Below are 15,129 nucleotides of genomic sequence, written 5' to 3' on the forward strand. Positions count from 1 at the left end.
GTGAAAGGTATAGGCATAGATATTTGTATTACAGTTTTCTCTGGCTAGATGACTTCCATCAGTGATGCTGAATCGTGTGCAATTTCAGATTAGAGGAGAACTGCAGTGATAAGTACTTCCAAATAACACCACCAGCTGGGGTCCAAGGAATTCTCTCAGGGATGCTGTCTCAGTTTAGTTTTGGGGAACAGTTCATTACTATCCTCAGAAAAGGCAATTACTGGTGCGAGCTATTCCCTGTCTCTCCATAGGGCAGGACAAACGCTCTCCTGTTGGTCTAGATATGATAATTCACTGGTGGATTGCACCACTTAAATTTTGAATGCACAGTTGGCAATATGGTAATGTGTAAAGATGCTTGTAGTTTCCCTTTTTCTAAGAATCATCCATAACTCCTCTCTTGTGATGCAGTTTAGGAACTGATACAATATTAAGCCTGAGGAAATGGGATATTTACTGAGCCTTCACAGCAGTGACATGGGATTAATGTTCTTAGCTATACCCCAGCTAGCAGTGCTAGCAGATGCAGTAAACATATTATGGTCTGAGCTTCATGAAATGTTAGCAACTACAGTCAGTGCTTAGCTGGTCTGTGTTTTGAATGATCACTTGTGTTACTGGCAGGGCTGGTCATGGTGACTGTCAGAGATAGGCAGGTCTGGGATCGTTATGTCTCCAGGTGTGGAATGTGGTAGAGTAGCTGTTCGGAGCACTCAGCCCTCTACTTTCCTGTGGGAAACTGACATGGGCCCTCTGGCATTGTCCTTTCTGCCTGTCTGTGCCTGCTGATGACTAGACTGGGGTCCTGCTGATCTCCTAATGCACAAAAGGGAAAGTGTGCCACAATTTACCTCTGCCCTGGCCAGCATTCCCATGTCAAAGCTCTTCTGCACTTTGTCAGGGGCAGATAACTCATACTTTCATCTTCTTCTTTAAGCATCCTCTTGTTATAGGCTCTCCTCCTCTAGGAGGCTCAGAGGGATAGCTTTTCTGCCTAACCATCTTGGCCTCTCCAGCACACTTTGCCTTGCTCTCTGCAATCTTTCATCCTGGATGTTGCCCCTCCATGGCAGTTGCTGAGGCATCCTCATGCCAACAAGTGCCAAACTGACAGTATTCTCAGAGTGCTAGTGGAATTTACAGTGGTTCCTCTATCCAGAGTGAAACAAACAGCTAAATGGAAATACTTAGTAATAATAGCAGATTATCCAATAGATCAGAGAACTCCATATGACTTTAACAAAGTAAAACTGAAGTAGCAGATTTGTCTCTGTCACTTTCTCCATATATATGATCCTCAGTTTGAAACTGTCTTAATTTAGAATATGGTACATGCTTGGATCAGGTCTCCCTTTGAAGTCTACATACTTAGAAAATATATCTGCTTTTCAGATCAGAGAACTTTTAATGATTTTTTTTCTTCTCCTAATCATATTGCCAATTAGGATTCAAAATTCCCACTTCTTTTATCACCAGTTCAAGGGGAAAAGATTAGACTATTTTACCTTGATTTTTTTTTTAAGTAGGAATTAAACAACATAGTGAAGGAAAAAATCTTCATATAAAATTCCCAAATATATACAATACTGTGTCACTTTTTCTTTAAAAAAAAAAGTAAAGTCATATGTATGTGTTAAGTAGATAGAATGGTCAGGTAAGAATAATAACCCAGTTTTGATTGCTTTAACGTGGGTTAAGTTAGAGGATAATAGAATTGCTCTCAGTAGTTTAAGTGACACATGGTAAAAATTTATCTCTGCAGAAAGCCAGCAGAGGATTTATACATAAATTAAATTCTATTGTGTTGTGGGGATTTCAGTGATCTGTAAGGACCCTTTCAGATTTCTGCCCCGTGGCAAGTTTTATCTATTGTGAATATTGGCAGTGTTGACTTTGACCTTCCTCCTAGTAATTACATGTATTTCTTTGTAGCAGGACACACAGGACATTGGGGCAAATCAAGAAAAAAAAAATCATCCCTTCAAAACAAAAGCAGCCACAGTGTCAGCATGCCAGTGTTTTAGCTGAGTGGCTTAGAGACAAAAACCTACATTTTTGTCAAAGACAAGGATTTGATTTTTAGTATGTACTGAAGCAGAATTAAGGTTTTTATACATTTAATCTCACCCAGACTGACACTTACTCAGGGGTGGCAGAAGGACGTCCATTCACTTCCCATGAATGTCCTGTTTCTCAGGGACAGGACCATGGAGGATAGCTGAGAACTCTGCTGTGTAACCTCTTTTTGTGCACATATCCAAATCTCCAGTCCCAGAATGTGTTGATTTTCACAGCCTTCAGAAAGGACTTTTAAATACTTCTGCAGCTTATTGTTCCCACAGCAACAACTAAAAGCAGAAACAAAGACAAGATGGAAAAGGATAGAAATAGATAAGGTGGCTAGAGTACTTGCAGCATTTGCAATTGCATTGAGAGTACTGGAGAAATAGCCTAAATGCTGTGTGGCAGCCTGGTCATTTGTAATGTTGTGAGAATTACTACTGTATTTTCAAATATGTGAGCTTGTTGAAAGAAACTAATTTATGATGATCTTTTCTAGCAAAATGCAAAATTATGTTATTTAAAATAAAATTATCTCAAGCTAACCATGAAAACACCCCACATAAAACTCCTCATTTCGTTAGTCGATATGATGCTTACTAATAGAATGAAAATTACATTTGAGGACAGTATTCAAATTCAGGAATGGACCTGAGCTATGAAGAAGTTAATTCCAGGATCTAGATTCAACATGAGGGTACTTGTTCAGCTGTTTGTTAGGTTCATAGTCACAGCAGGATTTCCTCAAAGCATGAAATGAAGCTGTAAGTATTATATTTGCAGAAGGAACACATGCCATCTTATTTTCACTTTTTTTTTTTTTTGAGAAGCAACAAACTGTCACATTTTCTTTACCTCCCCTAGCATCATCTCCAGCTGCTCCACTTTTCAGTCTTTGGAGGAGTTGATATTAATTTGCTAGTCAGAATAGTTTGCAAAATGTTTCAGTACTAGTGATGGAGACTGAGAAACAAAGCAGAAATGCCCTTATGTCTATGCTTTTTTAGGAAAAAAAATGAAGAATACATTGAGTAATTAGTTCCACCCATTTCAAGCAATTTACTAGAAAGTTGTAGATTGTGCTTGGTAATCAATCTAATTAGTAAGGTAGAAATTCTTAACTTTTGCATGTCTTTGTCTTCCAAAGTTAAGGTTGATCTGTATTATTAAAAAGAAAAAAAAAAAGGAAAAAAGGAGTGTCCTTTCAAATATCTTATTGGGTTCCTGACTTCTAAATTATATCCACAGTATGCAGAAACAGTAGAATACTGCCAGGGAGGGTATACACACCTCTAAACTCTCTTGCTCTCGTCGTATCTCATCAATGATCTCTGAGTCACCTGAAGGCAGTCTTGCCCTATAGGAATATCCCCTTGTCAAATTTCAAGGAAGCAAGTTTAAATTTCACACTGGTTTTCTTAATCTTTTGAAAAATACCTCTATTTTTAAAAAAACAGTCTGCATGAGTGTAAGTGTATTGTTATAAACAGAGGGTATTAGTACGTCCTTTGTACAGAACAAAATGCCTATACTTTCCCTTCTGCCTGCAAACATATATCAGTGTCAGCTTGCAAAGATTTTAGTGTTTGTGTTAGTGTGTGTAATAATAGAGTAAATAAAACATTTTAATGCCCCTCTCTATTATTACAATGAAAAAAAAAGGCTAAATGCATAGATAAGTTATTGAAAATTTGTTTCAAATATTGTGCACAAAACAGGTCTCCAAAGTTCATACGTGAAATGAGTATACCACATCTGATACCTTTTTATTTATAACCTCTTCATTTTTCAAAGCTACTGCACCATCTCAGCTTTATCTATTCCAAAATAAGCATCGAGCTACTGAATTTCAGTGCCAATGGCAGAAGTCTGAGATAATGTCAAGCAAGTGTATGTGATTTCTTAGACTGGTAAATGTGGCATCTTTATTTGAGTAAGAGAGTATGCCTGTGATTTATATTTAGGTCCATGTATACTCTCCATATAACATATATATGCATATATGGTGTTTATGTATGTGCATACATAATGTATATGTGCAATTCTGCTATATTGCAGTCAGGTCAAAGAGAGAAAGAATCTTTTATCACTGACTGTTGAAACATTACATTTCAAATTGTGTCCTGTCTGGAAAGAATGATAATTACAAAGATCTCATCAGGCTTTTTTTGTTGTTGTTCCTGTTCTCTCTGTACACTATGTAGAGTAAGAATCTTACTCCAAAGTTTGCAGCATTTCAGCCAGTTGTGATTAGCAGCATTGTGTTAATGAGTCAATAGTACAAATGAACAGAGTGATGAAAACATGAATTCCAAATATATTGAACACATGTATGGAGCCCCTATTGCAAGAGGGATATGGACATGCTGGAAGGTGTCCAGAGAAGGGACACAAGGATGATCAGAGGGCTGGAGCACCTCTCCTATGAGGACAGACTGAAAGAGTTGGGGCTGTTCAGTCTGGAGAAGAGAAGGCTCCGAGGTGACCTTACTGTGGCCTTCCAGTATCTGAAGAGGTCTACAAGAAAGCTGGGGAGGGACTTTTTAGGGTGTCAGGGAGTTACAGGACTGGGGGGAATGGAATAAAGCTGGAAGTGGAGAGATTCAGACTGGGCGTGAGGAAGTTCTTCCCCATGAGAGTGATGAGAGCCTGGAATGGGTTGTCCAGGGAGGTGGTTGAGGCCCCATCTCTGGAGGTGTTTGCAGCCAGGCTGGATGAGGCTCTGGCCAGCCTGATCTAGCGTGAGGTGTCCCTGCCCATGGCAGGGGGGTTGGAACTGGATGATCCTTGTGGTCCCTTCCAACCCTGGCTGATTCTATGATTCTATGCAGTATTATCTGATGAACTGTAGGTTTGACTTTGAGGTACTGTTTTGCTGTAAGGTTATAACAGAATTCTGTCTAGTATAGATTTACATTTCAGATTCATATGGATTTGATCTGAAGTCATCTCTCTGCATCACTGGAAAAATGAAGTAGAATAATCTTGGGAAAAATGGTGTAGTCCTCGTATAAAATATTTTTATAGTTTCCCAGCTTGTTTGTCATTTGAAATTTTGGCATTTTGTTTTCTCTGGATGGATGTGAAAAATCTTCCAAACTGAGGTCACATAGCATTTAAAATATGGATAACTTGAGCTCATGTGTTGTAGCAGTTACTGTCCCATGCCAAAGAGAAGAGCCAAGTGACATGCCTTGAGGTGTCATACAGTGTTTTATTAAAAAGGTGCCGAAGTGATGGATTGAAGACTTGCTAAGCCATTAGAGTATTGCTTTTAAAAATTAAGATTGCATACCATTTCAAGCAGGAATTAATATATTCACTAAGATACTAAGGTTCACTAGGATACTAAGAAACTAGGGTTTCCTTGTAGCTTGCTGTGTACAAACCTATTACCTTAGTTTATCTCTAGACATGAAAAAGAGTGTATATATTGACTACAGAAAAGGCTTCCCCATACACCATGTTCCACAGTGCTGGCTGTTGAATATTTAACGTATTAATACATATTTATGTTCTGGAGTTTGTGCAGTGATTGTAAAGTCAGGCAGATTTAGTGCCTAAAATAGTATATAGCCTCAGAGAAAAGTGTCAGTATAAAAATAATCATTTTGTCTTAGTTCTTTATAGATAGTAAAGGATTTCACATTTCCTTGTGAAACTCAACTTGAGATAAACCACTAAAAACAATCACAATCCTTTTTTGAGCTTATATCCTTTCAAATCCAAATCTCCATGCTAATGAAGAGCACAAGAACAGTTTTGGACTTGTGAAATTTATTTCCCAATATTTCTCTACAACTCTATACACAAATATAACAAGAGGTAACTGAGACTATCATAATGAATATTCACCATCATATATCCTGTAGTGGCAACATTCAGTTTAAAAGTCATCACAGTCAAACATAGTTTACCTCTGTTACTCATGACTTCTTTAAAAGCTTTGTGATGATGCTTTGCTTGACAAGTGGGCTGAAATATGTTTGAGCTTGAGTAATGTATCCTGAAATATAGAATGATTTGGGACTCTTTCCTTTAATGGTGAGAACTGAAAATATTTTAAAAACTATATCCAATGTCTGAACAATAACAAAATTAGCCTGAGCTGGTATGAATGTTCACTTACCTTTACACTCCTTCCTCTGACCACTGGCCAAGGAACTGAAGCTGGCCTACTATCAACCTTGCAGTCTCAAGTAAAGTCCTGTGCATCCTGGAGGGAAAGAGTAAGCACCCAGGCTTGTCTTTCAGCCCTCTCAGTAGCTGGTTACACTAACATGAGATGCTCAAGGCAAGTCTGCTCCAAAAAGAAAAGTGGGACTGAGTAATTGTTGCCTAATTGGAGAAATCTAATTATATGCAAAGGGAAAATGATGGAAACTAAGACAGTAGTAAGTCCTACCTATGTTGGTCTCAGACAACACATCTTGAACTGGTTTAAATCTCGGTTCAACTGCACTATGTTATTTGGGTCAGTTTAAATTCAGGATGCCCTGGAGACAATCATGACTCCTGATGGAAAATGTTATGAATAATGGGGCTATTTGAGTACAAGTAGGAAATATGTTCCCTGTTAAATCACTGTCACCCCAGGCAAGAATATTATTCTCCCAGCTTTCCTGTGACCTTCTCCCTCTGCCCTTATTCATTTGCTCCAAGGTCTGCTATGTCTTTGCCACATTTAAGAGGTGTCCTAATGGCTGTAAGTTGCATTGCAGAAGGCAGAAATTTTTGTAGTCTTGTTTAGTTTTTTTTTCCCTTCGGGACATAGGCTTTGAAGTCCAGAAGGGCAGTCAGATACTAAATTTTTTTTTATTTTTTTTTTTTTAGTTTTTACATAATATTTTTATTTTTATTTTTTACATAATCACCTTTATCCAAAAGACAAAGGGAGAAAGATAAACCAAGAAACAGCCTTCCCTTGTGTAATATCTGTTCTCTGACACAGTCTCAATTTCATTAGAAGTACTACTTTGGGAGTGCTCTACCATATGCTCATTATCTGTGATCCCAGAAGGAAGATCTGCCAGTAGATGATGGTGTGTTTTATTTCCCTGATTTTATGTAATTCACACCCCTTCAAGGTCAGCATAGAACAAAATATGGGAATTCCTGGAGATGTTTATGGGTACACAGTGAGAACTGATAACCAAATAATGAATTGATTCTTTGTGCATTGCATAACTGGTTGCAAATAAACTTAGCAGACTCTCCCAAGCCTATTCATGTGACTTCTTGACACTTTAGCAGTTGTAACAAGTTCACTTCCTAGACTTCCTGTCACAAACAGTAGAGGTTTAATACACATGTAAAGCACTCTTTGGTCTACTGTTGCTGATTAGCCTAATAATCATGGAATCAAATACTGTTAATTTAGAATCATTTGATACACATGTGAAATATTCTTTGGTCTTCTGATCCTGATTAGCTTAATACTCATGGAAAAAAGTACTATCAATTTAAAACTACTTGAAAATGGTTCAGTAAACACTCTGGCCAACTCAGTACAAATATTCCTATAGGACCTAGAGTGGTTAATATTCTTAAATCTGATGTGGGAAGCACAGGTTTAGGAGGTGAATTTGGGTTTCGCACGGTCTGAAAAGCAAAACAAAGTTGCATCTTAAATATATGAGTTAATGCCAGACAAAGAAATATTTCATTCACTCTAACTGTTGTAGAATGCTGAAAAGAGCAGGAAAATATGAGACATGTCACAGTCAATACATTAACATCACCTTCCTTCGTGTGTTTCCGTCTTAAACCTATCAATTTTTAAATGATGTTAATTATTGCATTATGAGTGCAGAAACCTTTACAGAACTGCATCACTTCCAATGTTGAAGTTAGCTACAGAAGCTGTAGATTATTCATGTAAGATAATGTCAAGATCAACTTTGACTACATAGAGAGTCAGATATCAGAAGAATTTGATGCCAGGACAGTCAAGCTTATCAGACCTGTTACAATGGCACCTTGAGAATCTGCTATACTATAAAAAGAGCTGCATCAAAGAAAATATATTGTCATAAAAATATTTCATCTGAAAACCACGTAATTATAAATGATAGGATAAACTCTTCTCATTTCTGAAAGCACATTATGTCATTTTTGAAAGACATGATTTTTCTGCACATTTATACTGAATAAAGAAAACCAAAAGCATTTACTTTTCATATTTTCAGATTAAGAATCAGAAAGACATGAAGACAATTTGACAACTAAGCACATAGATTTAGTTGTGACTGGTTTTGTGCTTTCAGTTAAACATTTATTTTACAAACATCATCATGGCTCCATGCATCATGAAGACATCTACTGCCAAGTGTAACACCCTTTCATATACATACTTGGGAGAAAAATGTATTTCTTTGTGTCCACGTGAGAAAATACTTGACAAACTGAAATGCTGTCAACTATTATATCCTCAAGGTTCTACAATTATTTATGTTTATTTTCTTTTGTTAATGTCAACTTTTTTTAGTATTATAATACTACTTAGAATTGTGGTGCCAGCAGTGGAAAGTAATTGTGTCCCAAAATGGTTTGCGATATACAGCACTCTATTAGGCCACAGTGTAGGCTTTTCATTATTTATCCTGCTTTGTCCTCAAGAAACTACCTGCTGAAGGTGGCACCTGTTTCACTTCAACCCATCCATCTAGAAGTTAGATGTTCAGCATAATGTGGTGATTTAAAATACTTCCCTTGTCAATGGGACAGGAACACTCTTCCAGAGAGTAATCCTTCCTGTGCCAAGATGGGGGGAAATGAGCAATATCCCAGATGTGACCCTCTCCGAGTGACTGTAATGCACTTTTCCAAAGTCTTGTTATATGACAGGTTGACTACAAACAGAATCTGTACAAAAGGCTCATAAAAAGATGTGCTGAGCTTAGTCTCAGATGGATAAATGTAGACAGAATTAATACCATAGACATCCAGCTCTGAAATGTGTAGAAATAATCCCGTTGGCTTTAATATGCATTTGTTTCACAAATTCTGCTGCTAAAACTTCTAGTTGTGCCTAATACCTTGTAATAAAAAGATGAAAATATGTTTTTTTATAAGGAAATAATATGAAAGTTAAATCAGTCTGACATGAGTATGTATTTTTTTTTTTTTAGGCTTACAAAAAGAAAACAGTTCTAATACTTAAGTAAGCAACTAGAATTAAAAAGGGAATTACACAATAAAATAAATAAGGGCATCTTATTTTGAGAAGGTTTGCACACTACCTGCATTTTCTTTGTTAGGGTTTCAGTTATGGTCATTCAGAACACCCACAAATAATCAGCAGGTGTCTGATTACAAGCACTTGGACCCCAAAGTTCTCTGTGGGGTTTGTCCTAAATAGATAGTCTCGGTTTGTCAAGCTTACCACACAGGGCAAGGATGTTTTTCCTTTCAGAACAATGTTTCAATGCAAGTATTTTTAGTCCAGTTCGCTGCACTTTGTGTCAGAAATGGCACAAAAGCTTAGGCATGAGGTATGACACTGGAACACTACACTAACTGTGTGCCTCAGCTATGAAAGGCTGCATTTATTGTGGCTGTAAGAGTATTGTATCTCATATGTACCAATAATTATTTCTTTTTTTTTTTTTTAACAAAAAAAGGGAAAGCTTCTTTTGCTACCCCACTGATTCATTATTAAGCATTACCTTGTAAGAATCGAATTCAGTGAGAATGTTTATCATGTGCTGAATCCTCCACTTGTGTTATTCCTCTTACTATGCTTATGGTTTCAAAGGTCTTTTTTTTTTTCTTTTCTTTTTTTACCTTTCTTCTCTTCATAGGAAATGATCTGTTTCTAGTTGCAGTGCATGAACTGGGACATGCTCTAGGTTTGGAGCACTCTAATGACCCCACTGCAATCATGGCTCCATTTTACCAGTATATGGAAACTGACAACTTCAAGCTGCCTAATGATGATTTACAGGGCATCCAGAAGATATATGGTATGTTATGCTTTGCTTAAGCAAGGTTGAGTGTTTTGCTTTACAATGTATTTTAGGTTGGTACTGCCTCTCCTAAAAGGTTTCTTAGTGTAGACTCTGCCAGTTGTTATGCCAGAGGCTGCCTTGTGAACAGGTCAAAGATTCTGATTATTAAACTCTCTTACTTTGTTTCTCGCTTTTTGTAACTTACACTCAAATTTGTACTCATCTGGAATAGTAATTTTGAATGTTTAAAAAAAAAAATAAAGAAAATATCTGAAAATTATGAAAATATTGAGAAATTCAGGCCTTTGACTATAATGAGCTTATTTCCACAGCAGTCCAAGATCTTGCAACAGGATGAATTGATGGCTTCTCAATTTATCAGTTATCAGTTGCCTAGGTGTACAAAATTTATGTTCCTAGAAGAAAAATAATTCTTTTATAGATATTGCAAACTGGTCTCTAAATTATGTTACTCCTAGCCCAAAATTTTGACTTACCTGGGAAAAGGTCCACTTATTTAAAATATGTTTACTTAGGCTTTTTGTGGCCTGATATCAAAGGTGATGTAAGTAAGTTCTGCATCTACTGAATTCGATTTCATAAGCAAGGTAATTAAAAATTAAAAAAAAAATATTCTGATTATAGTTTGAATGTAGCCCTAATTCCCATATATTACATTTCCTTACATTTCCAAATATGGGGGTTTGTACTTGGTTTTAAAGACTTTGATTCTGTGGGTATCTGTTAAATAGTGCATATTTTATTTAAAAATATATTTGACTTTTCTCACCTACAGTGAGAACTCTGTGGTATCTGTATCTTCTTGCTATATATTTGTCACTGTTCAGGGCTGGGCCCACTAGGACAGTATCCAGTAGATATAATTTGGAATTACCTTGTTGAATATTCCCTAAATAATTTGAAATTACCTTGTTGAATATTCCCCAAATAATTCTGTATCAAATTCAGTGTTGTGCTCACAAATATTTTCATTTTAAAGGTTTGCCAGGTTTATAAAAATATTATCAAGGCTATTTCTTGTTTATCTTTACTACTGGAAAGAACAACAGCTATCATGTAGAATTATTGTGCTGCTAACTAGAACCCTGCAGACTCTGTGGTGTTTTGTATTAAGAAGCTTTACGAAGTATTATATTAACAATTACTGATACATATTTTCATAAAGCATAAATAATTTCAAAATGATTGGCTGATCAAGTTTTGTTTGGCTGTTTGGCTTTTTTTTTTTTTTCCTTCTGTGTGATTAGCTGGAAGGAAGGTTGTTTCTCATGACCTCATAAGTTGGTAGTCTAGACTTAAGGGCTAGACAAGAATATTTTTCTGCAAACCAACTGCTAAGCTTTAACAGCTGTGGGCTATACATTAGTAGGAGAAATGTGTTACCCCTGGGAAGTAATATCTGACATCACCACCAAATGGCATATGAAAACTTTGGTTTGAGGTTAAAAACTTTCCAACATGAACTACTACAAACTGATTCCTTTGCTGCCTTTAAAATCAAGAGGTGATCTGGAATCATACACCTCCATAAAAATGTCACACCTATTAAAGTAATTACTTTGGTCTGCAGTGTTCCTTGAAGCAGCATTGTTAACTGTAAATTATAAATGTCACGAGCTTTAAAATTGTGAATTAAGTAAATGCCTTATTAAATTGTATGACAACCATTTGGCAAGTTTAATATTTCCTTACATAGTCCATTTTGTTCTTTAAAAAGTATATTTTTTTTTTGCAAAGTTATCAGATGCCATTTATGCATCTTTAGGGTTGCCTTACTACTCTAAGATCTTTCTGAAGCTGGTCATGCTGATTCATTATGTATTTAAATGATGTGGAGAAAGGCCTAAACAGAATGAGCAAAATTAAAGTTTTCATTTTCTTTCCAGAAATCTTCCTGATTCAGCTGAAATTTTTTACCTTTTTGTATGTGGAAAATGCTTAAATTTGGTAACACTTGGAGAGAGAATTTCAGTACACCTATTGCAAGTCATTCTGTATGCCATTAGGCTCATGAAAAGCATCTGTCTAGGAGGGCCTTTAGACTTTTAGGTTGAGAAATTATGAGAGGGATAGTTATTTCACCTGTTATCAAACTGTATATTACGACAGAAAATGTATTTGAAAAAAGAAAAATGTTGTTGAATCACTGTGCAGAGTTTTAGCTTTTCACTTTAGCTCTTTTTAAACAATTTAACCTCAGAACAATTCCTTTAATTTCTAGCTATCTTAGCTTTGTAAGACTCACTAGAAAATAAAAATTAAAATAAGAAGTAATTTCAGAATATTGAAGAGAGCCTGTAAATTATAGTTTGTGTTTGTATGTATGCTTAGAATTTGAAGTCCAGGTCCTATACATAGGACACTGGGGAAAGCTGACTATGTCCTGTCACTAATGCACATGACACTACTTGGCCTACAAATTGGGTCAGTAGGAAATAACAGTATTCTATCTCTATGCATATGTGAATTGATGAATGGAAGTTAAAATCATGAATTGAAAATCCACTGACTGCTGATGATCTTATTAGGAGTTGGGTTTTTATTTTCCTTTATTTCATACAACTGACAACTGACATTCTGTTTAAACAGTACTTACTGAATTGATAAGTTACGTGCTATGAATTTCTTCTTACCTGAAATGATGGTGGACTACATATCCTGTGCAGGTTTTATTGGAATGGTGTTCCAATAATGAAGGAAGATTCTGGATAGTTAAAATTAATTAGCTTCTTAATTTGTGCCTTGGTTTTATGGTAGTCCTTCATTATACCCTTTCACAGCACAGGAAAGGATGTTAGGTCACTTTTTCCATTCCCTGTCCACTGCAGCATTTGCACTGCTTTACAGCAGGTCCTTGTTGTGTAGTTCTTCTTTGAGTGCCACTGGTGGGCATTTAAATTACATCCTGCTGCTGTATTTTTAAAGGTCCACCTGACAGGATCCCACCACCAACAAGACCTCTGCCAACAGTGCCCCCACATCGTTCAATTCCTCCAGCAGACCCACGGAAGAATGACAGGCAACCTAAACCTCCCCGGCCACCCACTGGTGACAAACCTTCCTATCCTGGAGCCAAGCCTAACATCTGTGATGGGAACTTCAACACTCTGGCTATTCTTCGCCGGGAAATGTTTGTTTTCAAGGTAGGAGACTGTGAATTTTTCAGTGTTACATCAAATGTCTACATTTCTCTGTTGTTTTTTTGGTGGTGTTTTTTTTTTAAAGCAAACTCTCATTCATCATGACTCCACTTTCCCAGCCTGCTCACAGTTAGAAAGTTCAAGAAAGAAATTAAAAAATAAACATACTCATGGCTTAAATGTCTAGCAGAGGACTGCTGTAATGTTCTATTTTGGGAAAATACCCACGTCAGCAGAAACTGTAGTGCCTCAAAATGTAAGAGTAAATAAATGCTGCATGTTATGGAGAGATAAAAAGTGTAAATCGGCTTATGAATAACAAGAATGATTTTGTTTGGAATACAGCCACATCCAGACATACAGTAATTGTTTCTTCAATGTTTTGTGGTGTTTTGTTGTTTGGGTTTTGTTGTTTTTTTCACACGGAGCTATAATTTTAACTTTAGATCTGTCATTTACAAAGGAAGTTTGTCATTTTGTTGTGGTTGCATTGAAACCACAATATCCAAGTAAAGGTCTTCACCATAAAAATCTCATTGCAAATGGATCATTGTTTATTTCCATTCATCCTCTTGCTCTGAGCTGACAATATGGTATATACTATAATCAAAATGAAGAAACTGAACTGAAAGGTAAACTTTTGATGAGAGACTCACTCTTTTGCTAAGAGTCGTGGACATCCAAGCTGTCTTAGGAGGATGATCTGCAGTATGATTCCCAGAAGGCATTGAACATTAAAGAATAATTACAGAATCATTATTATACAGCCTCTTAAGTCATAAACTAATTTGCTGACAGGTAGTGTTGTCTGAATGTTCCAGAAATGAGTGACAGGATAATCTATTATTTTGAACTGTTGATGTGTGAAATTTACCCTAAGAAATGGGAAGCATAGGATGTTTGGTTTGTAAATATATTATATATAATTCTAACTTCAACATTATAGGTAGAAAAGAAAGGCCTTTCAGATGAATATATAACATTTTTCCTTTCAGCAATAGTGTAAGTACAAGTGAAGCACAATGAATTTGTCCCAAACATGAAGCTCTCACCTCAATGGCTTTTGTTGTCCTTTCTGATAGGACTTACTTCTCCCTTGTATGTTTTCTTTTTATGTGATCTATCACTCCAGATAAATCTTATTAGCAATGCTACCCAGGCTTTCACTTTCTTCAGCATACCTGAAAAAAACATGTACAAATGGCTTTGCATGAATTCATTCAAAATTACTGAGCTACCTTCACAACCAAATAGGCAGGAAATATTTTTTTCCCATAAACAGCTAAGGATTTTGCCAACCCTGGGGCTGTCAGCCCTTTCCATTTGAATAGATAGTATATCTCAAACACTGGGAGGTCCTGAACCATCAGTCTTTTTATGATTAAAACTCAAAGGTTAAGGAAGAATCTAATTTTCTAACTTGACATTAAACAGGATATGAAAATACCTACTTCAGTCTCATGTCATCTGCCTCAAAAGCAACAGAACATATTCTCATTTATTTTAGTCATAAATCAATAAATAGTGAAATGCTATCCCAGTAATACAAAATTTCTTGTCTAGCCAAGTCTATGTTCTGGGATAAATAGATTTACCACCATTACTAATTACTCTTATGTATTTTGCTTGAAAATACAAATTAAATTTTCTCAAAATATGTTTGCTTCTTACTGCTGTAGCACTACATATTTACTATACAGTTTGTATGCTTACAAGTGTGTAAACAGTGTTTATGTTTCAAAATTAAAACTCCATTTCTAATCCACACCCTAATGAGGAAACACAGAGAAAAATGAAAAGGAGAACATTTACAGTTTAGAATATGACTTCAGAAATGAAGTTGCTGCAATCATAAAAGCAACGTGTTGGGAAGGGAAGAAAGATTGTCTTTGTCCAAATTACTTTTGTTAAGGGTCTCACAGTTCCCCTCTCCTCCTCAGGGTATCTGGGAGCATATC

At 36.2% G+C, this 15,129-nt stretch overlaps 1 protein-coding gene across 1 annotated transcript in view; it reads left to right on the forward strand.

Annotated features, from left to right (window-relative positions):
• Positions 1 to 15,129, forward strand: part of MMP16 (matrix metallopeptidase 16) — a 163,922-nt gene that overhangs the window by 110,130 nt on the left and 38,663 nt on the right. Inside the window, exons 5-6 of the mRNA XM_054385354.1 lie at positions 9,864 to 10,025; positions 12,957 to 13,174. Of these exons, the coding sequence (XP_054241329.1) occupies positions 9,864 to 10,025; positions 12,957 to 13,174 (380 nt within the window). The remainder of the gene's footprint in view (positions 1 to 9,863; positions 10,026 to 12,956; positions 13,175 to 15,129) is intronic.

Source organism: Indicator indicator, chromosome 12 (genome assembly GCF_027791375.1).
Source record: "Indicator indicator isolate 239-I01 chromosome 12, UM_Iind_1.1, whole genome shotgun sequence".
In the NCBI taxonomy this organism is placed as follows: Eukaryota; Metazoa; Chordata; class Aves; order Piciformes; family Indicatoridae; genus Indicator; species Indicator indicator.